Source organism: Pelodiscus sinensis, chromosome 1, assembly GCF_052426305.1.
Source record: "Pelodiscus sinensis isolate ZL-2025 chromosome 1, ASM5242630v1, whole genome shotgun sequence".
NCBI classification, from domain to species: domain Eukaryota; kingdom Metazoa; phylum Chordata; order Testudines; family Trionychidae; genus Pelodiscus; species Pelodiscus sinensis.
Genome location: NC_143052.1, coordinates 283,689,287 through 283,714,407, shown reverse-complemented (window position 1 = coordinate 283,714,407; position 25,121 = coordinate 283,689,287). Strand labels below are relative to the sequence as shown.

At 41.8% G+C, this 25,121-nt stretch overlaps 1 protein-coding gene across 2 annotated transcripts in view; it reads right to left on the bottom strand.

Moving 5' to 3' along the window:
• The window catches only part of DIAPH3 (diaphanous related formin 3), a 463,148-nt gene that overhangs the window by 386,970 nt on the left and 51,057 nt on the right, over window positions 1-25,121 (bottom strand). For both annotated transcript variants that reach the window (XM_075918921.2, XM_006113561.5), the window contains 4 exons: window positions 14,138-14,212; window positions 13,982-14,051; window positions 8,417-8,553; window positions 7,093-7,198 (listed from right to left, as the gene is read on the bottom strand). In XM_075918921.2, the coding sequence (XP_075775036.2) occupies window positions 7,093-7,198; window positions 8,417-8,553; window positions 13,982-14,051; window positions 14,138-14,212 (388 nt within the window). The remainder of the gene's footprint in view (window positions 1-7,092; window positions 7,199-8,416; window positions 8,554-13,981; window positions 14,052-14,137; window positions 14,213-25,121) is intronic.

The window sequence follows — 25,121 nt, the reverse complement described above, 5'->3', positions numbered from 1 at the left end:
GGATTCTAATGGTTGCATTCCTTATATGGGACTGAAAATGCTGACATGCGTGACGAAGTGCTCTTAACTCAAGAAGGTTGATGTGTAAGAGCACCTCCTGCCTACACTAGCGACCTTGAACCATCACATCGTCCATATGCGCTCCCTAGCCAGTAAGGGACGCATCTGCTATTTGCTTCGATGGTTGTGGGCAGTGAAACGGAATGCCCGCCGTAAAATTGGTCAGCTTGGTCCACCGTTGCAGGGATTGTTGTACATGTGATGGTATCACCATCACCTGAATGCTGTCCCTCACTGGAGTGTATACTGTAGCCAGCCAGTGTTGGAGGCAGTGAAAATGTGATCTTGCATTTTGAACAACAGTTGTTGAGGCAGCCATGTGTCCCGGTAGTTGTAACGACACTGACAGGAATCGTCGAGGCATGAGTCAGCGTGTGAACAAGATCTCGAATGGTGGCGAAACGTTCGGCAAGTAAGTAAGCGCGTGCTGTTTTCGAGTCAAGCCTTGCCCCAATGAAAATCAGATCTTGTGTAGGTTCTGACGAGGATTTCTGCATGATTCTGAGGAGACCCAGAGAGTGAAAGACCTGAAAGGCTGTTGTCACCATGTGTTTGGCCTCTGAATATGTTAGGCCTCTTATGAGGCAATCGTCCAAGTATGGGAAAATTGTCACTCCCAGTCTGCGCAAGTGGGCAGCCACTACCGCTAAGGTTTTGGTGAAAACTCTGGGTGCGCATGCAAATCCAAAAGGTAGTATTCTGTATTGGAAATGTTCTTGGCCAAGCTAGAAATGGAGAAAACGCCTGTGTGCCACATGGATTGCTATGTGGAATTAGGCATCTTGCAGGTCGAGGACTGCAAACCAGTCCCCCTTGTTCAACGACAAAATGATGGCATTTAGGGTCACCATCTTGAAACGGTGTTTCCTGAGATAGCGATTTAACCTGCGTAGGTCCAAAATGGTTCTCCATCCTCCTGTCTTCTTCGGGGTAAGGAAGTACCAGGAATAAAATCCTTTCCACCAGAAACTGACGTGGTATCCTCTCTATTGCACCGATATTCAGAAGGTGCTGAACTTCAGCAAATGCTCTTGAGAGGGGTCCCTGAAATGGGACAGGGTAGGAAGAGTGGTAGGGGGAATGGATGGAAAGGGGATGGAGAGACCAGATTGTACCACTTACAGTACCCACTTGTTTGCAGTGATATTGGACCAGTGAAGATGGTACTGTTTTAAGCGATGGTGAAACAGATGTAAAGAATTTTGTGGTACGTTGAACGTGGGAGTCGTGCTTGCATCCTCGATGAAAAAGTCAAATTTGCTGCTTTGGTGCAGGTTGATTGGACGAACAGTTCGGTTGAGATCTCTTACGTTGAGGACGCTGTCAGAAGCGCTGATTGTCTTGGGTATGCAGTTGACTTTTATTGAACGCGTAATCGTACCTTTGTTGGTAAGGGTAGGAGCGCTTACCCTTATAGGAAGGTGTGTACATTCCCAAGGTACGTAAAGTAATACGGGAGTCTTTGCCAGAATGGAGAACTTTGGTGTTACTAGCGAAGAGCTTTTGCTTATCAAAGGGTAGGTCTTCAACTTTATTTTGAAGCTCCTGCGGGGTTCCTGCAGATGATAACCAGGAAGACCGTCTCACTGCGACCTCCGTAGCCGTGGCCCGTGCAGCCGTGTCGACCACATCCATGGCCATCTGCTAAGTAGTATTACAGGCTATATATCCCTCTCAGACTATGGCCTTCAGCAAAGGTTTCTTGTTATCAGGGAGATACTGTAGTAGCTCTATAAACTTTGAGTAATTATCAAAATTGTGGTTAGAAAAGTGGGCCATATAGTTTGTGATTCGTAACAATAACGTAGGCGAAGAGTAAACCTTTCTTCCAAAAACGTCCATTTTCTTATTATCCTTGTCTTGGAATGGCTTTTTATATTGGGGAGCTTTAGCTCTACGTTGTACAGCATCAACAACAAGGGAATTGGGTTGAGGGTGGTTGAAAAGGAAATCCAGTCCTTTAGCAGGTACAAAATACTTCCTATCAACCCTCTTACTAGTTGGGGCAGCTGAAGAAGGGGTCTGCCATATTTCATCTGCCACTTCCATGATGGTCTCATCAACAGAAAGGGTGATCTTTGCCTGCTGTTGTTGCCGTAAATTCTCCAAAAGATTATGTTTCTTTACTGGTACGTCCGTTAATTGTATCTCCTGTGCGTTCACAACTCTCTTGAACAGATCCTGGAACTACTTCAGGTCATCCAAGGGAGGGGCGTCTTCTGGAATCACTGCCTCATCCGGAGCTAGTAAGTAAGAAGGCTAGATGCTATAGTCCCGGTGCCGTCGGTATCTGGGTAGAGAAGGACACGGTCCTGGGGAGAAGGTAGGCGACGGGGATAATGCCCTGTAGATTTTTCTCCACAGCTTTACAAGACAGTGAAGTTGGTGGAAAGCTCGGAGCTGAACCTGGCTGCGGTGCCAATGGAGCCCCATATGGGGGCGGTGTTGGCGGTGCCGAGAAGAAGCTCAGTGCCGGCAGATCAGAGTATGCCTGCAGTGCCGCTTGGGACATTTGCCGGCTCAGCACCAGGGGGTTTAAAAGTGCCCCAGCCAGTGCCGTTAAAGCAGCCATTGGAGGTGCCAGCATGCGGGCTCCCACTGATGCCGGATTCTGAGCTATTGCCGGAACCGGTGCCGCTGCCACTTGTAGTCCTGGCTCAGGCAATCTCCTCGCCCTAGGAGCCCATTGATGCCCTGGGGCAGGTGCCCCTGATGATTTGTCAAGGCATTTCACTTTGGTGGTGGCAGGCAAGGATCGCACTGGGGACGCCTTAGCTTTCTCATTAATGGTCGTCCCAGGAGACGTTGCCCGCCGTTTCTGGGCTGCTATGCCAGAGGCAGGTACAGCATTGGACTCCAGTGCCTTGCCATAAAGGATGAGTTTGAGGCGCAAGTCTCGATCCCTATGAGGCCTCGCCGTTAACTTGCTGCAGTGAGTGCACTTCTGGGGGACATGCGTCTCACCCAGGCACACAAGAATCATATCCGTCCGACACCGGCATAGGCATAGGCTCCCGGCAGACAGAGCAATTTTTTAAAACCGGGGCATGCTGAATTAGGGGGGAGGGAGAAATTGAGTAGTCTCTCCTCCACTTGTTCACTTAACTTGGTGCGAGATTCAGTCCCCCCCCGTGCCCCTCCCCCTCCCTTTTTTTTTTTTTACACACAGATTGTCGCGGTCTGAGGGAAACTTTCCTTATTTTTTTTTTAAACTAGAAATCAACAAGAACTAAATAACTAATCAGGCTCTGAACTATTTACAAATGTGAAGGCTTCTTTGAAAAAGCTGTTGAGAAGTCAAACTGACAAGCAGGAGCCCTCGTCCATGGCCGAGGGCAGCTGAGAGGAACTGAGCAAGCCGGACCACGTGCAACACATCTAAGGCACGAACACTGCCTCTGGCATCCATGCATGCGCGATCCGGCGGACCATGGCTCTGATAGCTCTCCGATTCACGGTGCCGGGACGGGACCCGACACCTGGAGAAGAGCACCCACGGGGCCACTCAAAGAAGAATACTTTTCCTGCCCAACAGATCTACCATAATTTACCAAACATAACCCGCACCCGAATATACCCCACGGTTTTTTCTATTTGAGTAAAAAAAAAATCTTGTATACCACACACATGAATATAATCCATGAGGTATACAAGACTTTTCTGAGCCAGGGGTATATTTACAGTGAGGAGGGAAAAGGGGGAGGAGGGGGGGATCAGCCACTGACCGCCCCAGGTTCCAGCGCAGCCACCAGCCTCCGGGCAGGGGAGCGCTCATCCCACAGGTACTTCCACAGCCACAGGAAGGGGCAGGACCCACCAGCCTTCAGGCGGGAGAGTGCTCACCACCCGGTTCCTACGCAGCAGCAACAAGGGACAGGGGAATGAGCACTCCCCCGCCCCTTCCTGTGGCTGCACAGAAACCGGGGGGTGAGCGCTTTCCCGCCAAGAGGCTGGAGGCCAGGAACCGGGGGATGAGTGCTCCCCTGCTCTTTCCTGCATCTTCTCAAGAACCAGAGAGTGAATGCTCCCCTGTCCGGAGGCTGGCTGCTGCGCAGCCATAGGAGAGGCGACAGAGAGCTCACCACCTGGTGAGTAAAAAAAATTCTGTATACCCCGCACACCCAAGTATACCCTGCGGGAAGGGGCGGGGGGGTGCAGGGTTTGTAAAAATGAATACAGCCCGGGGGTTATATTCACTAAATTACGGTAAGCGTTATGAGCCTTGTCCTGAGTGGCAGCTCTTTATTGTGGGGTCTTAGATCTGTGGTATGCTGCATCAACCACCAGAAAATTTGGTGGTGGGTGAAGGCATAAAAAGTCCACACCTTTAGAGGAGACATAATTTGTTTGGTCTCACCTCTTGTTGGTTGGCAGGGCTGTGGCTGGTGCCTGCCAGACCTCGTCCACTACTTCCCTAATTGACTTGTTTATAGGTAGTGCAATCCTTGACTTAGTTGAAGGATGAAGATTCTTCAAAAGCCGGTGTTGTTTTTCGGGCACCTCTGATAATACTACGTCGTGGCTGGTTGCAACTCTTTTGAACAAGTCCTGGAATTGCTTCAGGTCATAGGGAATAACCACCTCACCGGGCGATAAGGACAATGTGGCAGTTGGTAATACATCAGGTTGGTCTGCATCACGTTTATCAATAATCTGTGCCTCCTCTGTGTCCAGATCCACCATTGGGAAAGGGAAAGTGTAGGACACGAGCGAGTTATTGACCTGTGGGGCAGTGTTTACAGTGCTCTAGACTGATGCCGTGTGGGTACCCAATGATGGTATATAGACAAGTGAGTTGGGTAATGTGGGCGATAAGACCAGTCAGGATGCCCAAAAGGATGGCAAGTGTAGCATGGCCAGTGTCTATCATAGGATAAATGCGCTCTGGTTGAAGAAGAGTGTTGGGACAAGTACACTTCACCGACCCCGTTTGTAGTCACTATAGTGTCAAAGTACTGGAACCATGGTGGAGGAAGAGAGCCATGAACTGAGAAAGGGAATCGGGATTGGTGTCCCAAGGAAGAAGCATATGAGGATCTACATCTCACACAGTTGTTTCATATAGAACAGATACATCATATCCCTGCCTGTGCGCCACAGGCTGACAACAGCTCAGCACAGGTTCCTGCCGTGTCAAAGAGCATGTGCAGATGGAGATGGCATCAATGCCAGTGGTGATGACAGACTCCAGACTCGGAGTGCACAGCACTCGTTTAACTGATTTAGATCTAGCCTTTGTGGGCACTGAAGTCTTGGTTGGTAGCAGCAGTAGCACCATTGCTCAAGTCTTATCCTGTTTAACGGCAGTAGGCCTTTTCGGTGCCACAGTAGCCGGTGCCATAGTTTGCTCAGATTTCGGGTCCATCACCAACATAACACGGGGATGTACGGTGCCTGGTTTGTCTCCCATACCAACCCTTGGGGTTAGGGAGCAGGCTCCAGAGGCCCTTCTTTGGAACAAGGGCTCACGTGAGGGAGGGCTCAAGGTTTTCTTCTGTTTGTTGGCAGACTCAGACTGATTGGTGTCATCCCTGTTTTTCTGAGGTTCAAGCACTTTATCGAAGAGCATCATACGTAGCCGGAGCTCCCAATCCTTACAAGCTGTGGCTTTAAGGCTTCAGCAATGGATGCACTTCTGGGGGACATGTGCTTTCCCCAGGCAACAAATATAAGACACACGGCCGTCTGAAGTGGGGATAGGGTTGTGGCACTTTTCACACTTCTTAAAACCAGGAGATCCAGCAATTCACTGTTTCTCAGCTCTCCCCCTTCTCCCCTTCCCTACCCCCCACCCCGCACAGGCACACCAGTAGCTATATGCCCAGCAGGTCTCATTCTCTGAGAATTTTCAAGTATCATCAATTTATCCTCTCTCTCTTTTTCCATTTGTTCTACTAGATTTTTCTTCTTGACTCTTCCTTTTTTTTTTTTTTTTAAACCAAGTAGAGTTCTGAGGACCACAGCCATTGAGGCTAGTGATGCACTGCCCCTCAGGAGTTGCACCTTAACTATTTACAACCTTTTTTTTAAACTATTACTAACTATAAATTTAACAAAGGACTAACACTTATAAATTAATTACAAATTCAATTCCTATCCACAGAGAACTGAAGAGAACAGGAGGGATTGCGCTTCACCTAGGACCTAGGGTGGTCAAGAAGGAACTGAGGTGAGTCGGGCCACGTGCGCAAACTCCAAAGGTGTAAACAGCACGCACCACTCTGGCACATGTGTGGCCCGACTGAACACAGCTAGAAAAAGTCTCTCATCTGCAGCACCAGGATGAGCCCGACACCAACAATGGAGAACCCACAGAGACATCACTCAAAGAACCACAAGTTCTAAGGTGATACTGCTCTATTACTCAGCAGTTCATTCTGAATTTGCCATGCTTATCTGTGACCCAATAAAGCATGGGAACAGTCTGCAAGTGACAAGCTAGATAGTGTAGAAACCATTGAATATTGGGTCACACTGTATAACAAAAGCCATTTCAGTTTCTTGTCTCTACACATATACTAGAGGGAGTGAACTGGCCTTCACCTAGGTGGGGAGAGGCCAGAAGGATACGCTGTTGGAATATGTTAATGAACTATTTTGAGCTGAAGCTTGAATACCCTCTCAACCCGTTTCTTTCTCTGCTGATAATTCCTCTTTGAAGTACGCTTTGATTTCTTCCCCTGATGTCAGACTTGTTTGGTTAAGGGGTATAAAATACTAGGATTAATTGTATTAGCCAGCCTCACTGGGCCCGGCTCTGCTGGGACCACGTTTGGCTCATTTTGCTTTTATTGGCCAATAAAACTGTCTGTTTAGCCACGTAAACTGAGTGAAGTCTTTGCTTCAACAATAGTTTACCTGTAAAAATTGCTTCAGCAATAATCTACATTCCTTAAATTACATACAACTCATTTCAGAACATGATCTAATCTGGGTAGCTTCCATTTCAGTCTAATGAGAAAATAAGCATTCAATACACTTATTTCATTTTTGTTTTACTGTAAAAAATATCATAGAAGAAACAATACTTACTTGAAGCTGTACTGAGTTATCCTGGAGGCCTTCTACAATAGGAGAGAATCTGTCAACATTCCTTTCTTCTGCTGCTGCTGTTACAGCTTCCAAAATTTTTTCAAGGCTATAGGAAATTTAAACACTTTGATTTATGGGACAAAAAGTATTATTCCTCACAGACACTTCCCCCTCCCCCCGCCTTTAAAAAAAAAAAAACACACATCTGTTTGGTGTGTAAAATTCCTTAAAAAGAAGTAGGGCTATACAATACACATTGTAATTTTGTGTTCAAATGTCATTTTTGTTACAAGGAAACTTTTATCTTAGTTTACACCTAATAAGAAATTTACGAACAACAAAATCCTACAGCAATGGGGTGATGATGTGAGAAGGTTGAGCTTTTTCCATCTCCCAGAACTACTTCCTCTTCTTCCTCCCCCATTATGGTAAATATTATTGTTACTAATAAATTACTTCTTATATGTCAATTATTAAATTAAACTAAAAGTTTCCTGATATCATAAATCCTAATCCATAATCCTATTTTAACACAAATTTATAAAGTGTACGCATCTACTTGTTTAAGAAATATAAGCCAATAACCAACATATTAAAAAGCAAAACATTATTCATTCAGTTTTCAGACTACCATTTTAACATGTGATTATTTCTTATTTCCCTCGTGGAAAATTGATGAGAACATTTCAAAATGTTAACTTATACCTCTGTGACAGCAAGTTGGGGGTTTCCCGATCGTGCACCCTCATAGCAGCCAGAACAGTCTCCACCAGCCAGTAGCATAGAGAGGGGTTTATTGATTTTCCAGAATACAGCACAGCACATACGTGATGTGGCTACCGGGGGCGGGGGCAGGGCCAGGAAGGCTCAGGCCCCTAGGGTTAGGGCCCATCACCCTTAGCCCCATCTTAGCCTGTTCTCTCCATGCTCACCAGACAGCAACTGCCTCCCCTCAAGGCCCTACCGCCCAGCCAGGTGTTGGTCTCTGCCTTCCTCCCTTTGTCTCTCTCCCTGGGAGGCTGAGCCTAGTTGCATGGGTTAATACACATTTGGGTGCATCAGTGGGAATCACATCACAGCGCAGGGGGACACCAGGTTACAGAGCAGACAGCACCCCCACTAAGCCACACTAAGGTTCTTATAAATGACAAAGGGGTGATAACAGTAAAGATTTTTTATTTTCTGGTTAAAAAAAAAGTCAGTAAATTTTCAATAACATTTTTCTAAAAACTGATGATTAAGTAGTTAACTTATTCAACAGATAATGATTATGTACAAGTTATAAAAGGGTATAAAACTCTGGTAAATTGAATACAACACTTACATGTTTTCCTCTCCAACAATGCATATTGCAGATAGGAGTTTAACAACATCAGTCATCATGTTAGACAGTCTGGGATCAATTGCTCTGGCCAGTAATGTTAGACTCCTTTCTTCTCCCATTATTCTTTCCAACCCATACTACAGTAAAATAAAAATTCATCTAAAAAAATTGTCACAATTTTAATCAAACTTTTGAAAAAAGAAATAAAATTGTAAATAGATGTAGCAGAATATGATTTAGTATGTATTGTCTTCCAAGTTATATTTCACTTCAACCTTTTCCTTTTTCAGTAGTAAAAGAAAAGTATTTTTAAGCAGAATAATTGACATTCAACTACATCAACGGAAAAATCGAATCTGGGTGATCCCACAGAAAACACTTATTCATAAGATAGCATAACAACAATCATACATCTCAGATTTGCTGAGGATTTTAATTAGAAATTTAATTTAATCAGTTGGCCTTCAGTTGTTAAGAATTTTAAGTATTCCCAGAAACGCTCTGAACGCAGCACACAATATTCCAGTAGATCTTATAATTTGTTGTGTGGTCAGGTTACTGAATATCAATTTAAGTCTCTGTAGGATGGTACAAGTATTTAGCAACAAGCATAAACCATGGTTACAATATAATAGTACAATTTTCCAACTGTTAATTATTTTTAATATGGAAATATGGTGTTTCCAAGCAATTTTCTCAGTCAAGAATAATTGAAAAGTTGAATGAAACATTAAAAGGCCCAAAGCAAAATTTGCTTAGGAATGTTATTTCTGAGCATCTGAAAATAAATCAAAGACCACTTGACAATCTTAGGAAGACAAACAATCCAACTTCCATGTAAATGTGAAGGCACTCGAGCTGCTACGGGCTATAACCTACATAACACAAGGCTTGCAGGCCCTACAATGCCCTGAAAAATGAATAAGGAATCCTACAAAAAGTGGAAATTTGGACAAATTGCTATGAATTAATACCAAAGAATGGAGCAAGCATACAGGAACAAAAATCAGAAAGGGCTATACAAAAGCAGTAGGCACAACGCATCTTCATTTAGTAAGGTTTTTGACACAGCCACAGTCTCATGATCATGTAACCACACAGTTTCTAAATTCAGAGATCAAAAGGAGATATTAACATTAAACAAACTGATAAAACATGTTAAAAAAAGCTAACAGAGAATCACTGATATTAACATTTAAATCTAACTGAATCTAGTGATATCACTGTCTTCATTAATCTTTGAAGCACAGAATAAAGAACCTGTAAATAGCAGGAGTTAGGGAACTGCCTTATTTTAATCCATTTAGTGAATTATTGGAATACTTTTAGGACTGTAACCTCATTCTGCAAGGGCTTTTTGCAGCACTGAAGTTCACTATCTCTACTATGAAACTGATCTAACAACTCTATTCATATCTGTAGGTATAATGATCTCTCTTTTAAATACAGTTTAGATAAGTTTATAAAAATTGGTTATATGCATGTATTTGGATAAAATGGGAAATATTTATTGTCCTGGAGGGTAAGGTGTCTGATCTTTTGGGATCTGTACAGCTTTTATATGATGGACAAGTTCCTCAGTATTCCTCATCATATTTGACTTGGCTGTCTTAGGTTGCTCTAAGGGAGCTGTATTTTGGACTTGTCAGTGATCAGTAATATATTGCAGAAGCTGTTCGTTAGTGGCTTTGTCAATCTAAGCAATAGCATAAGTACCAGTTTGGGGAATTGTCTTCCTCAGTCTTTGCAGTTCACCCTAACAACCATCTCAGTGTGACCCCTTTGCCACGCCAGTCATTCCGCCAACGAACCATCATTATTCAGATATTTTGGGGTGTGGTCGGAATTCCTCAATAGCTAAGTCAATACACACGACACATCTTTAAATCTACATTCCTAGTGGCACTTTTGGAGTATTTAGAAACCAAGAACTAAGCTGTTTATAAGGAGTTATTTCCAATGAGGCATCGGAGATGAGTGATTTACAGGAGGGCAAATGATCAGTCACCTTGATCTTGAAACATCACAGACAAAGAGAGCCCATATTATTGCACAAGGGCGGGGAAAAATCAATTATCCTGGGAGCAGCAGTAAGAACTTATACACAACTGAGGCTAGCTGGTCATGACCATTATTTCCTTCATTGTAAGGGTTACTACATTCAATTCCAGCTTGCGGCAGACTTCATGGCACAGTTGCAATCTTCTCCTGGTTAATTTGGGTCCCATACTTTCTAGATCAAGGCAACAACTTCTACATGGTAACAATAATCAAGTAGGACTCGGGGATACGGGTTCTTAGGCAGTGGCTTTTGAATGTATGAGTCATATATATGACTCAGGATGGAAAAAGGAAAAAATCAGTGGTGCTAGTGTATTAACTTTCTTATGTTTATCCAATGTCATGGAGCAAATGAACAGATTATAAGAGTTGCTATTTGGATTGGTAGGCAAAGTATTCAGCACTTGTAAACCAGGCAGGACCAGTTAGTCTAGAGGTTTGTGTCTGGGCCTCAGTGGTAAGGTGATTCTGAGCTGCCAGGGAAAGAGCATCCTGATGCTCTTCTCACGCTCTCCGGCAGCCAAAAAGAAATCATATTAAAGGATTATTATAAATTTAGTTGTAAAGATTTGGGATTCCTTAAGCAACATTAGCATGGGGAGTAAGGGGGAAACAAGGACCTTTTTCCCAGCGTACCTGTAAACCTGCCTGAAATGCTGCAGGGGCGGATACTATCAAGAGACCCAAAGGCTTCATGGATTGATATGGCTAAAATATGCATGGACTGGGAGATGGCTAAATTTGTACACATAGTGAGGATCAGTAAAAAAGTCATATCTGAGTTCAGTGAAGATGGGGTACACATCCTGAAACAGCCAGTCCTTGGGTAACCAAGCACTGGATAGGTTTTTGGCCAATGTCAGGAAGAAATAGTTAATTATGAAGAAACTCAACTGTAGGTTGGGGAGACAACTATGCTAATTGCTAGTGCCTCCTGATACACTGTGGCTATATCTACACTGGCATGAATTTCCAAAAATGCTTAACGGAAAAGTTTTCCGTTAAAAGCATTTTCGGAAAAAACGCGTCTAGATTGGCAGGATGCTTTTCCGCAAAAGCACTTTTGCAGAAAAGCGTCCATGGCCAATCTAGACGCAGTTTTCCGCAAAAAAAGCCCGATCACCTTTTTCGCAATCGGGGCTTTTTTTGCGGAAAACAGAACTATGCTGTCTACACTGGCCCTTTTGCGCAAAAGTCTTTCGGAAAAAGACTTTTGCCCAAACGGGAGCAGCATAGTTTTTCCAGAAAAGCACTGATGATTTTACATGAGATCGTCAGTGCTTTTCCGGAAATTCAAGCGGCCAGTGTAGACAGCTGGCAAGTTTTTCCAGAAAAGCAGACCATTTTCCGGAAAAACTTGCCAGTCTAGACACAGCCTGTAGGTATTAGTTTGATAGAATACAACAGTTCAGGACAACACCGCTATATTCCCTCTTCTGAGATCCACCGAGAGCACCTGCTCTAGGCTCCTCAGCCATCATCTCTTTCCGTTAGAGATACAAGTGTGTTTCTCCCTGCTCAGGTTTTTTTTTTCATGCTGCACAGCTGCCTGTCTACATTCTGATATTCCCAGCACTCAACTGACTGAACACGCCAGCATCTGTGTTTTGCTCTTCAAAGGCAATTGTAATTGCCAGCAGAAGTTATTATAACCCTTTTAAAACAATTAAGGTGAAAGTAGTACGGAGAAAGCAAAAATTAATAAAAGGTCCTTTGTGCATGAGGTCACTTATCAGATTTCTTTAGTATCATTAGGTTCAAGTCCACCCAACCCTTTATAGGAAGAATGAGTGGTGAGGCCCCCTGTGGGCAGAGGGTGCTGTCCTTTTACTGGGACTGAGTTGGGCTGCACCATACACGCACACCAAATATTTTGATTCAAATTAAAATCTGTGAACCCTAACTAAACATAGTAAACTCAAGTTGTTGAGTCAATCCTTTCTTTGTCTGTTGATCTCTGTATACGCATGCCTCTATATGTGGTAGTAGCTCTTAAATGAATTAGGATGATCACCAGCCACTTTTCTTAATTCCTGGAGGAATTGTTGTCACCCTACCACAAGGATTTACATAATTACATAATTTATCCTTTTGGCCAAGGGAATGTAACTCAATATAGTAAGCTCTCCCAAAGAGCAAAAGATGGTCTTACCTTCACAAGTATCTGATTCCCTAATAAAAAGGAATTGGAGGTGAATTTCAAAAAGTTATCCTTTAAATCAACTGAGGAACAGGATTTGGTATCAAGGACACATTTTACAGCAAGGACGCAACCCCTTCCCCTGCCCAAATCTGCTTAACACTCACAGGAGTGTAGGGGAATAAAGTCCCCGTCATGTGCTGGGATCAGAGGTTGACTGCAGACCTCTATTATATTCACCAGATTGAAATAGGAAAAATAACCTCCACCGCACAAATTATTGCTGAACAGTTCTTAATTGGGTTGATCTGGTCTAGCTAAACAGATCCCATGTGATTTGTCTTTCTTCCTGCATTTCCAAGAAAAAGCTGAGCTGTGGCCTGTGAATGAGAAGATATTGCTGGAAGCAGAATGAGTAGTATTAAGATATATCAATATAATTGGAGTGCCTGGAGTTCAGTAGGACTATTTTGCATGCTTGACAAAAAAAAAAAAAAAAAAAAAAAAAAAAAAAAAACAGAAATCTGAGAGACGTGCAAAAGCCTTCATGAAAAACAAATGGTACCAATGTGAAATATCATTAGAAAGATGTCGGAAGAGCTGTTCATAGCGATGGGCAAAGGGAACGCTTATACTAATCAAAAAAGAGTAACTGGTGGATAATGATACAGCAATGCAAAACAACAGAAGCTTAGAATTTAAGAGTTTGAATTATGATAATACTTAATGGACCATTATGATTTCAAGAGCCTCTTAGGTTAATTTGTATTGTTTATTTCTTCAAGAAAATTTAGTGGTAATTAGACTTTATATTAAAACTACTAAAGGTGATGAGGCTATATACTTAAACTCTAAAACCATATACACTGTTCAAGAAATTAAATGAGGTCTTCAAATTATTGAGGTTTAAAATCAATCTACAAATCAAACCACTGAACGACTGGCTAAACATGTTGTACAGATAATCAGCTTCACACTGAAGAATGAAATACAATATGGGAGAAACCATCAAAAATGTGTTCAATTGCAAAGACTCCTTCCACATAACAGAAGAAAAATAAATCTAAGTTGGATACTGAAATAATATTTTCCATATTAAAATAATCATTTAAGCAACTTGAACTTACTATGTTTAGTTAAGATTCACAGATTTTATCTCAAATCAAAATATTTACAGTGCAAACCACAAACATTAATAGATCTAGGCATGAGGGGCTAAAACATAACAGTGGTTTTCTTTCATATATAATATTTGAAAACCATTCATGTAAATGAAGTCACCTCAGGTTAAACATCTAAATCATAATGTAGCATAGACTACCTCATGAATAAAGTCAATTATTGAGTAACAATAAATCACATACCTTATTATTCATAAAGGCCTTCAAACACTGTACAACCTTATGCTGACTCCTCTTCACAACTCTGTCCTGACTGAATTGATAGAAACATTTCAAGTTGTAATTACCAATTAATTATAATATTGCAAAAAATTCAAGATTTACATGGAGTGTCCTTACAGTTTTGTTTCAACCAATCTTTCTAGAACATCCAGCAACAATCCCAGTCCTTCATGGCCGAAGTTTTCAACCCAACTAAAAGAAGAAGAAAAAAAGACAAAAGCTAAGTACATTTTTTCCATCCCAAATTCAGCACAAATAATCTTGAAAAACTCTACTAAATTCTAGATCAAATGAAATGTGCAAAATATGAATGATCCAGTATCAATTGCCTGTTTACCAGATACCCTTCATTGTGTTCCTGAACTCATTTCTGCCGAAGCCTTCCGATATGCAACCTTGTCCAATGTACCAGCTCCATCTTGGCTCATTCACTTTGAAGTTAAATTTTAGCCTTAAATTTAAATGAGTTTCTCTAGCAGTGACTAATCCTGTGTGAAGGTATCCCTTGGGGGGGGGGGAAGTTCCATTTAAAAAAGGATTGCAGTTAATGAAATGTGGTGACAATCAGCACAAACCTTGAACTTTTGCCTCCAGATGTTTGGGAAGAACTACATAAACATTATCACATTCATAGTAACTGTAAATCTGTATTACAAACTCAGTTTAAACAAAGGATATGATATGTATACATGTAAGACAGAAGCAACAGGGAAGCAAAAGGAAATTTCATTAAGGACTGAATTAAATGGTTGGAGAAAGCAACTGACAACTCTGCTCATATTTTCAAGTTATTTCATGTGTTTGATGAAGACTTGAAGTAAGTAGTAGGAGCACAAGTTAAAACTCAAAATGACTGCAGGCTGAACACAATAGTTCACTAAAGCAGTAAAAGTCCTGTTCAACATAGCTTTTTCTAATATTCCTGTTGAGAAGTGAGCAGACTTGAAAACAGATATTGGCTGAGTTCTGAATGATGCCAGATTCTGCAAGACATTCCACATTTCAGCTGACTCACACGTTCTCTTCAACCACAGAGTTCTGTGGGTGGGAAGCTATTTATCATGAAATCTATGGCATGGTACAGTATAGAGCTAGGAAGCCAATAAGCCACGAGACTGATCTCACCTCTAATGCTATTGATATTTGTGTACTTGAGAGTCCTTCTCCTTGTGCATGGCGTAATATCCAAGATAGCAGTCTAACAGCATTGCCCAGTTTTACACATATGCTAACCAAGAGGCTGCACAATCACCTCTCCCAGAAATGCCAACAAACCACCCAGGTTGCTAGAAGAACAAATTTAAGTATCATCCACTCAGCCACATTGCTTCTTTCAAAATTAAATGTAGTCAGGAACTTTCAGGTTAAACCACAACCAGAACATAGCAGTTTAAAGTAAGCTTTTAAGAGGAAATGTCTCTCAGATTCCTGAGGGAATTTTTAATCAAATCCAGAGAATTCAAGTAGTTAGAGTGGTAAACTGGGATGCTGAAGACCCAAGTTCAAGACTTTTCTCTGACCTTTATGGACAAGAACATGAGTTTTGAAACCTTAGGAGGCCCAAAGTTACAAATTAAGGCAACCTTAGGAAACAAGCACTTTCCCAAAGCTTAAAAACATTAAAAAGAAATTATTATCTTGCCAGATAACTCCCTGGCTAATAGAAACAAAGGTGATAATTCTGCTTTGTTGCTCTATAGCGCATGGAGATTTGTAAGTGTATACTTGCTGCTAAGATTCCTCAAGAAATTTCTGTGCGCTTTGAAAGAAGCCAGAATTTGGCCTTGGAGTGCAAAAATACTACCTTACAGAATTCTGACATCCTTTGTATGTATTTCAGATTCTTGTTTCATAAATGTTCTCAATCTTTGAATTGAAATTCCACAACTTAGTTTCCATAGATGCTAATAATATATTCGGATTCTAAGGTAAGTACTAAGAAAGATTATATTAAAAGGAAAGAAATGGAGCCTTCAAGTACCTTCAGGATTTCAAATCTTCGCCATAGTGACACCCAGAGAAAGGTCACCTTGGGTAACACTCGTAATTCTTTTTGGAATCCAGTTATATTTATGGCCATCGCAACATCACCTGGTAATAAGTTCCACAAGTGGACTTGTGTGATATGAAGAAGTACTACCTAATATTAGTTTTAAACCTAATACCTATTAATTTCACCAACAGCCATCTGGTTATTTTTATGAAAAGGTAAATAACAATTCCTCATTTTATAGACTTATAATCATATTCCACCCTTAGCTTTCACTATTCCAAGCTGAACAGTCCCAGTCTTTCTCTCTCCCCATAATAAGGAAGCAGTTAACCCCTAATTGTTATTGTTTCCCTTCTTTGTAACTTTTTCAATTCTAATGCCTTTTTTAGAGTTAAGGCAATCAGAACTACATGCAATACTTACCGTGTGTGCATACTACACATTTATGTACCAGACTATACTTACTGTCTTTATATAATAACTATCCTTTTCCTAATGGTTGCTAACTAACTTTGATTACTACTGCACACTGAGCAGATATTTTTTCCAAAGAGCTATCCAGTGAGCCCCAAGATTTTTTTTTTTTTTTTTTGAGGCAACAGTCAATGTAGTCCACCTAATTTTGTATATAGAATAGGGATTGTATTTTCCAGCGTGCTTACTTTCCTTTTAACAACACTGAATTCCATCTCCCATTTTGTTGCCCACTCACCGAGCTTGTGAGATCCTTTTCAGAGTCTTTACAGTATGCTTAGGACTTAACCATTCCTATTCTTTGGCTTTCATTTGATCTGGAATATTATTGCTCAGTTCTATTATGGATCAAGCAAAAGGGAAGCACTCCTTTACTATAAGGCTTTAGCCACTACTACAAATATTTATATTTAGCCCTTGTATCCTGCCTTTTAACCAAGGATCTTGAGTACTTAAAATTAAATTTCATGGGTTTTTTTTTTTATAAACTATCAGTAGCAAACAGATTAACAGCAGAAAACTACCCTCTGGATTAATAAAATTTGTAAATTTCAAGATGCTTCATTAGCAAAGCAACTAAGATGATTACTGAACATGTGATGCTACAATATATAGTAATAAAAATTAATTTGACGAGGCATTAGAAAAATAATACTTCTTCCATGTTCCATAACAAGAATAAAAACAATTTTATTATCTTAGGTAAAATAAGTTTCATTACCACTAACAGAAAAAATCATTCCAGGAAGCAGAGAAAAAAAACTGACTGGTTTAGAATAAAAATTAAGTGACTGCTCTGACTATATCAGCGCTAACTCAAAATGTTCATTACTTTGTCCTCTATTTCACAGGGAAGAATATAGTAAGGTACTACATCTACACTATATGAATAATAAAAAGTCAGAATAAAAATGTATTGAACAAGTTAACTTATTTAAATCCTGTGATCTACCTGCAAAAAAAGGTTAAAAAATTAAAGCATTCAATTTAGAGTCAGATGTGTTTTTTTTCTTGTGATTCACCTCTGTAACTAATACTCAAACATTTGTTTTTAAAAAGTATTGTATATTAAATCTATTATTTCTCTTGTTCCCATTGAAAGAAAGCAACCTTATACAAAAAATAGTCTTCCCTGTCACTTTGAAGTGCTCTAAAATCCCCTGATGCCAAGAAATAAAGTACAGAAACTGCAAAGGAGTATATGTAGAGCTCTGCACGCACATAAATGTCTGCCTGATGATGCAGATATCCACTGATCTGCAGGCCCCCGTTCTCAAGAGACATTGTGGACAACGTATACGAGTGGTTTTTCCTCACTCCTGGGAACCAGTGACCCATGCCAGCAGGTCCTCACAGCCATGCAACTATATCATCTCCAACCCAAGCCTCCCCTGCAATATCTCCTGTCTGGGACTGTACCACCCCACTGGGCCATAGCTGGGAACAGTACAGCCACACTGCCAGGAGGAGCTGCTTGCATGGGGCACTAGCTCTGAAGAGTGAGGAAGTCACATTGCTCTCCATTGGCCACAGTGCCTCTTGGATCAGTGGATACGGATGTTCATCTGAGGATATCCGCATCCATGGGTAGACATTTGTACCTACGCAGAGCTGTTAGTGTGTGGTGCTTGTCCAAATGGTGCAAGGACTTAAATATTCATATTTGGCTCTGCAGGTAACAAAAAAAAAAAACCTGGAGCATATAATAATGAGTTCTTGCTTTAGTTAAGGAAACCTTAAGTACACAAGGCTCTTTAGGAACGTTCGTGTCAATTGACTCAGCAATACCAATGAGGGACATGGGCAACATAGAAATGCATTGATCATCGTGAGACTTGGTTGCTGTGGTCAACATTTGAAGCAGATAAAGCAATAGACTCCCTGATATTTTAAAGTTTCCCTTATATAGTCACAAAAGTGTTAACAAGGATTCAAATAGCATGGGACTTTCAATTATTGAACCCCTTTCAATTTAAACCCACACATTCTCTCACGCAGATTCAGACCAGGAGTGAAGTGTTACAGAAACTTTAATAAATTATGTGGGAAGTTTCAGTTCCAAGCGTCAGCATCCCATTTCTGACTACAAAGACAAACTGCTATACATTTTTGTGAAATTAATTAAAAAATGGCTTTAGTATTTCAGATTGTTCGAGCAGTATCCTCGATGAAAAATGATCCATATATTGGTTAACACTGTATTACCTTAACATGTCATGTTCATGCGTATTGACTTTTCATTTGTATGGTTCAACATTTAAACAGAAAATCATGCATTAATAAGTTTCACTGCAGGTTGGGGGTGGAGACACAAGCAGCACTAAACACTACAAAAGGAACATAGTTTTGGCTTCTTCTAGGAAGAGAGTCCATTATTTCCCAACACGTCTTTTCTCAACTCAAACAAACAGCAGAGTTCCTCTCACTAAAAGGGGAGCATTTAGCTGGAGAAAGTACATTTTACTTTGTACTCTTCAGTATGCTGTATTTCTCTTAATCCAATTTTCCTCTGTGGGGCATTGACTGCGAGTCATTTTACCAAAACATGCATGCCAAAACATTGTATTCTATAAGTGATATTCTATCATTGTAAGAAAGGTTACTCACCTCCTCTTAACGGTTCTTCTTCGAGGTGTGGTGTTCATGTCTATTCTAATCAGGTCTGTGTGCATGTGGGTACACAGCAGCTGGAAGATTTTCAGGCTGGTATCCATCAGGCTGGTCCAGGCTCCTCCATGGAGTGGAATCTTCATAGCCTCAATATAGGGTTGTGCCTACCCTCCACCCACTCAGTTCCTTCTTGCTTGCGACGCCAAAAAGGGGAAAGTGGAAGGATATTGGAACAGACCTTAACACCACATCTCTAAGAACAGTTACATGAAGGTGAGTACCCTTTTTTATTCGAGTGTTAGTTCACATCAGTTTCAACCAGGTGACCCCCAAGCCCCAAGTCTCAGTGGCAGGGTCAGAGTTCAGGTATCCACTGATTGGAACACACTGCTCTACCAAAGGCAGCAGTGTCTTTGGCCTGTTGGGTAACTGCATAATGTGCAATTCAAGTGTGTCTGAAGTACCACAGCACCTCTCTACATATTTTCTGGATGGAAACTTGTGCCAGAAATGCTGCTGAATAAGAAGCCTAATCCGAACTATCTAGTTCGTGCTGCGTGTAGCCGCGGGCACGGAGTCCGCACTAGCGGACATTTAAAAATGGCGGCGCCTGGCAACATGCAAATGAAACCCGGGAAATTCAAATCCCGGGCTTCATTTGCAAGTTCGTATGACTACATTAACCACCCTAGTTCGAACTAGGGTGGTAGTGTAGACATACCCCTATTGATTTGTACCTCTGGACGCCTTACTCAATTTATCTGAAGAAGTGGGTTGTACTCACAAAAGCTCATGATACTATCTAAATATTTGTTAGGCTCTAAGGTGCTGCAGGACCATTAGTTGTTCTTTAAGTTTTATACTAATTAACAGATACCACAGGAACAGATAAATATGGATGTCTTGCTCACTCCCTCAAGAATACTATTACTAGCATTTGGGACTATTAGACCATGTCTACACTAGGAGATAAGTTTGAATTTATTATGATCCATTTCTGGCCTTCCGATTTAGTGAAGTAAAATGTCCATGTCCTCGCTGAAAAGAAGAATCCAATATAGTCCAAAATAGCACATCTAGCTCTCCGCAGACAGGGGTTGCTGCCAGCTAACCAGGCAGCCTAGCTCGCACCAGGACCAAACCCCGCTACAGGTCTGCAGTTTAAATGCAGTAAGAGTTGGGGAGCAGGCTGTCAGACTCCTACTGCCTTTTAAAATTGCAGAGATACAGCAGGATTTGTTCCCTACGCAAGCCAGGATTGAGCCAGCTGCCTTCCCCTATCGATTCATTGAGCAGTTGATTAAAAAAAAAATCTACTTCATTAGTAAAATCACTGCATTTTAACATCTCTAGCCTGAACCATTTCCGCCCACGTGCCCCTCATGTCTTTACAAATATTCAGTGATAGCTCAATGAAACTCAGCAGTTTTGACGGAAAGAGAAATACAAGTACCTCGAGACTTGCAAAGTTTTGCATGCTTCGTTTATACAATACTTTGAAAATGATGAAGATTACTGAAATAAAAGTTAGCCATAACAATCAATACATTTTGCCTAGTGACAACACACACACACACACACACACACACACACTCACACACGATTTTTTATTTAAATTAAATCCATCTAAATTGAAGGTTTATTTTTTTAAATTAGCTATTACATTTCTCATTTAAATATAACAGTTACAATTAAATCCTATCACAAACATACTACACATCATGAACATTTACAGTCTAAAAAAAAGAATTAATGGCTACAGTCTACCCAGCCTAACCACCAGCTCTTGCTTCTTCAAAATTCTGTGTTTTCAGTTCCTGTTCCTCAGCAGACTAAAAAGTAACATGCACAAGATGGAAAGGACTGTTTTTCTTCTGTGCTTATATAGTGGTGGCCTTTGGCCAACCACAGCAGAGGAGTTAATTAAGATGTTGTTTTATGACAGAGACAATATATAGGAAAGGATGGCAGCATAGAAAGCAACATAGGAGTCAACTGGAAAGAAAAAGGGAAGACATTATTAAGCACACACACAGCTTTCTATATCCCCCCACACTTTTGTCACTGAAAAAGTGTCATGGCTTCTGAGCCTAAGAGACCTCCTAACTGGGAATATTTTGAAGCAATTTGGTCCCTTGCTAAAAAAAAAGGAAAATGTATCAAGCATAAGTGATGCAAGAAGATGAGGCCTAATTACATAAATGAAACATCATACGGAAAAATGCTTATTGGAAGAAAATTATGTGGATAAAGATGATCCACTCAGCCATATCCACAACTGGTTAGTAATTTAGGTCAGGTCTATACTACACCCGGAAGATCAGCTTAAGGTACTCAACTCCAGCTACATAAATAATGTAGCTGGAGTCAACGTACCAGAAGACAAGCTTGGCACAGTCTTCACAGTGGGAGGTCGATGGGAGCAAATGCTCCCGTCTGCTTTTCATATTTCTCACAACTGTGAGGATTACCAGCACTGACCAGGGATACCCTCAGCATTCAATTTACCAGGTCTTTGGTAGATCCATTCAATCTAACACCAGAAGATCCATCTCCAGCGCTTAAGTATAGGCATGGCCTTAAACAATTAAAAAAATCAAAAAGTCTTGCGGAACGTTGAAAAACCGATTTATTTGGACAAACTTTCAGGGATTAAAAACTTCCTTTGTTGTTCAAGGCTCTCTTTTAGAGTTGGTGTGATTTGACAAGTAAATTCCCAAGCTGTTTGCTATGTTGGATGTTGCTAGAAAAAAAATTTAGCTTAGCTAATCGTTATTAAACAAGCCGTAAGTTAACGAGGTTTAGAATCTATCACCCAACCATTCATAAGAACATAAGAATGGCCGTACTGGGTCAGACCAAAGGTCCATCTAGCCCAGTATCCTGTCTACCGACAGTGGCCAGCACCAGGTGCCCAAGAGAGAGTGGATAGAAGACAATGATCAAGCGATTTGTCTCCTGCCATCCCTCTCCAGCCTCTGACAAACAGAGGCCAAGGACACCATTACTCCCCTGGCTAATAGCCTTTTATGGACCTAACCTCCAGGAAATTATCTAGCTTCTCTTTAAACTCTATTATAGTCCTAGCCTTCACAGCCTCCTCTGGCAAGGAGTTCTACAGGTTGACTACACGCTGTGTGAAAAAGAACTTTCTTTTATTAGTTTTAAACCTGCTCCCCATTAATTTCATTTGGTGTCCTCTAGTTTTTCTATTTAGGGAACTAATAAATAACTTTTCTTTATCTGCCCTCTCCATACCACTCATTCAATACAGAAAGCTGCAGTAAAAGAAATCTAGAGTTGCCAGCTGCCACTGGGTGTTTTTTTTATTTTATATTACATAATGCGCGTTCCTTATTTTGGAACATTATGGCCACAGACCATAATGGTGATGCCGTAAGTCTATTCCCTATTTTTCTTCAGCGTAAATCAGCTTTTCCAAGGGAACCCTAATCTATACTTGCTTTCTCAAAAAAACAGACATGTCAGTGAGTTAAATGAGGTTTGCTCCAATATTAAGTACACTCCAAAAACAGTCAGTTTTAACTTTTTTGGTAACATCATTTTAACCTATGATTTTTTTCATTTAAAATCAATTACTGAAATCAATCTACACTGAGTAAAATAATGTGTAAACATCCAGGACAATCTTACAAGATTTCTAATTGACTATCGTATCCAATATGAAATTCTATGAATACTTGTAGATACCTTCAAAGTATTTATGCAAACTGGAATTGAATCAGAACACATTGGATTAGAATCACTGCTAGGACAGAGCTAATTCTTTCAACATGCCAAGTTCAATTTTTGAAAATGAACCTCCAAAAGCACACAAATCTTCAATACAAAAAAGGGAACAGGAAAGCCTACTTATTCAGCTAGAAAAGAGGCTACTAGTACAGAATGAGGCCCTGAAGTACTGAGCAAAGCAGTCACTTCCAGATATTAGGGATGTAACTGTGTCGTTGGTTAAATGATTAACCAATAAAGGAAAGCTTATCAGTTAATGCTACCGACTACAGAAGGGGTGGGCAAGGGGAGTCTAGCCAGCCACATCCAGCTCGCCAAGCCACTGGATCCAACCCATGGCTGTCTCGCTGAGACCCTTAAGCACAATGTGGCGGCTCTACGCTCTGCATGCTGAGGAGCACGCAAGGAGGCTTTGTGCTCTGTCCTGCCCCCCAGCAAAATCTCTCAGCTCCCATTGGCCAGTTTACAGCCAGTAAAAGCTGAGAAATTTTGCTGGAGGCAGAGGCAGCAATAAAGCCTCCTCTCACCTTTCCCCCCAACCTGCCTGGAACAGAGCCACAGAGCAGCTTGCAGCTGCAGCTTAGGTTCTTGCAGGGCTGCTGACTGGGCGCCATCTAGGTAAGCACCTCTCAGCCAGAGGCTGCCTCTGGCAACTACCCCCCCCTTTGCCCTAGACCACCCCACAAACACTCTGTACCTCTCCCTCCCAGGTCACAACTCCCTTCCAAACACTGCACTCCTCTTTCCACACACCCCCAGGAAAGAATCCTTTCCTGCATACCCTCTCCCTAACCCTGCACCCCACTCTGCTGCTCCAGGTCACCACGCAAACCCTCTGCACCCCTCTTCCAGGTCACAACTCCATCCCTGAAGCGTCTCCTAGAGCCCCTCCCCCGGGCCAAAATCCTTTCCCGCATCAATACCTCCATCTAGACCCTGCACTCCAAGCCTCTGCCTCAGATCACAACCCCCTCCTTCACCCAACTCCTCCTCAGACTCCACACCAGCTCCTGCACCCCAGACTCCTACCCCAAGCTCCATTCTGCACCCAACCTTTGTCTCAGACCCCACACCTCGTCAGCAGAAATGCAGCCCTTGACCACCTGCCAAAATCTTTAAGTGCCCCCCATTAAAAATTATTGCCCACCCCTGGACTGCATGCCTCCATTCCCCATGGCTCTGCCAGTACATTTTTTAGAGGGCTGGCCAGCAGCCTGGCTCAGTCAGGTTTGCACATGGTCCCAGGGTCTACCCCCGCTGCAGCTCTACATTAAGAGTAAATTAGAAGCCAGAAAGCAAGCAGTCCAACTCAGCCCCAGCTCATGCTGTATCCTGGGAACAACCTCCCAGGACAGCTCTGCAGTAATACTTTCCTTGCAAAGCTGCAGCGAAGGTAGCACCCTGGGAATGGTGCGAGCTGGGCTGCCTGCCTGCCAGGTCCTAAAATATTCTTTATGCAGAGCCGCTATGGCGGGGTGGGAGGGTAGTTGCCAGACCAAGCACAAGCCAGGACTGAGTGCTTGCAGTTGAAAGGCATACTTATGTTCATTTTAAACAAAGCATGATGTAGAAGGCATGTATGCATAAAGAAGCATGCTGTGGCTCACCACCCTAGGAACAGTCTAGAAAAGGCCAAGATGAGAGTGAGCTCAACATGTGGAGTGGAGAAGTACAAGCATGTGACCAACAAATCAATTCATGGAAAGGTTAAATCTCATTGGTTTAGAGGTTTGTGTTATGTAACTTGTAACAGTCCCTCACAAGAGGGGGGAGGAACCAAAACAGCTTGAAATTAGATGGGATATCCCTTGCTCATTGACTACCTTCAAAACCCACCAGTCCGAACTTAAGCCAGACAAAGTTCCTAGAAACAGGACAAGTGGTTGCCAAAAGAAGAGAGAGAAAGGAAGCAGAAATATTCATATCCTTGAGCAAACAACTGCTATGTCCTGTCTGCTCTATTCAAAGGCACTGTGACAGAGGCTTGTGTATTCCACATCAGTTTAACTGGTTCAAATAGTCCCATCATTATTGACCATGGCTAGTTACAAAACTGAGTAAGCGTTCAGGACATAAAGAAGCTGATGTATTTTTTCCTGAATGATCTCCAAGGGATAACCAACATCTCCATTATTCTTTTCAAGTTCTGTAAGACCTGTAGATGCCCAGTGCTGGCACAGAGTTGTTTACCACCAGAACCAAAGACTCCAATGAACTGTAAAGTGGTCAGTGCTGTAGATCTCAGTACAGGTGGACATGACATCCTAATGC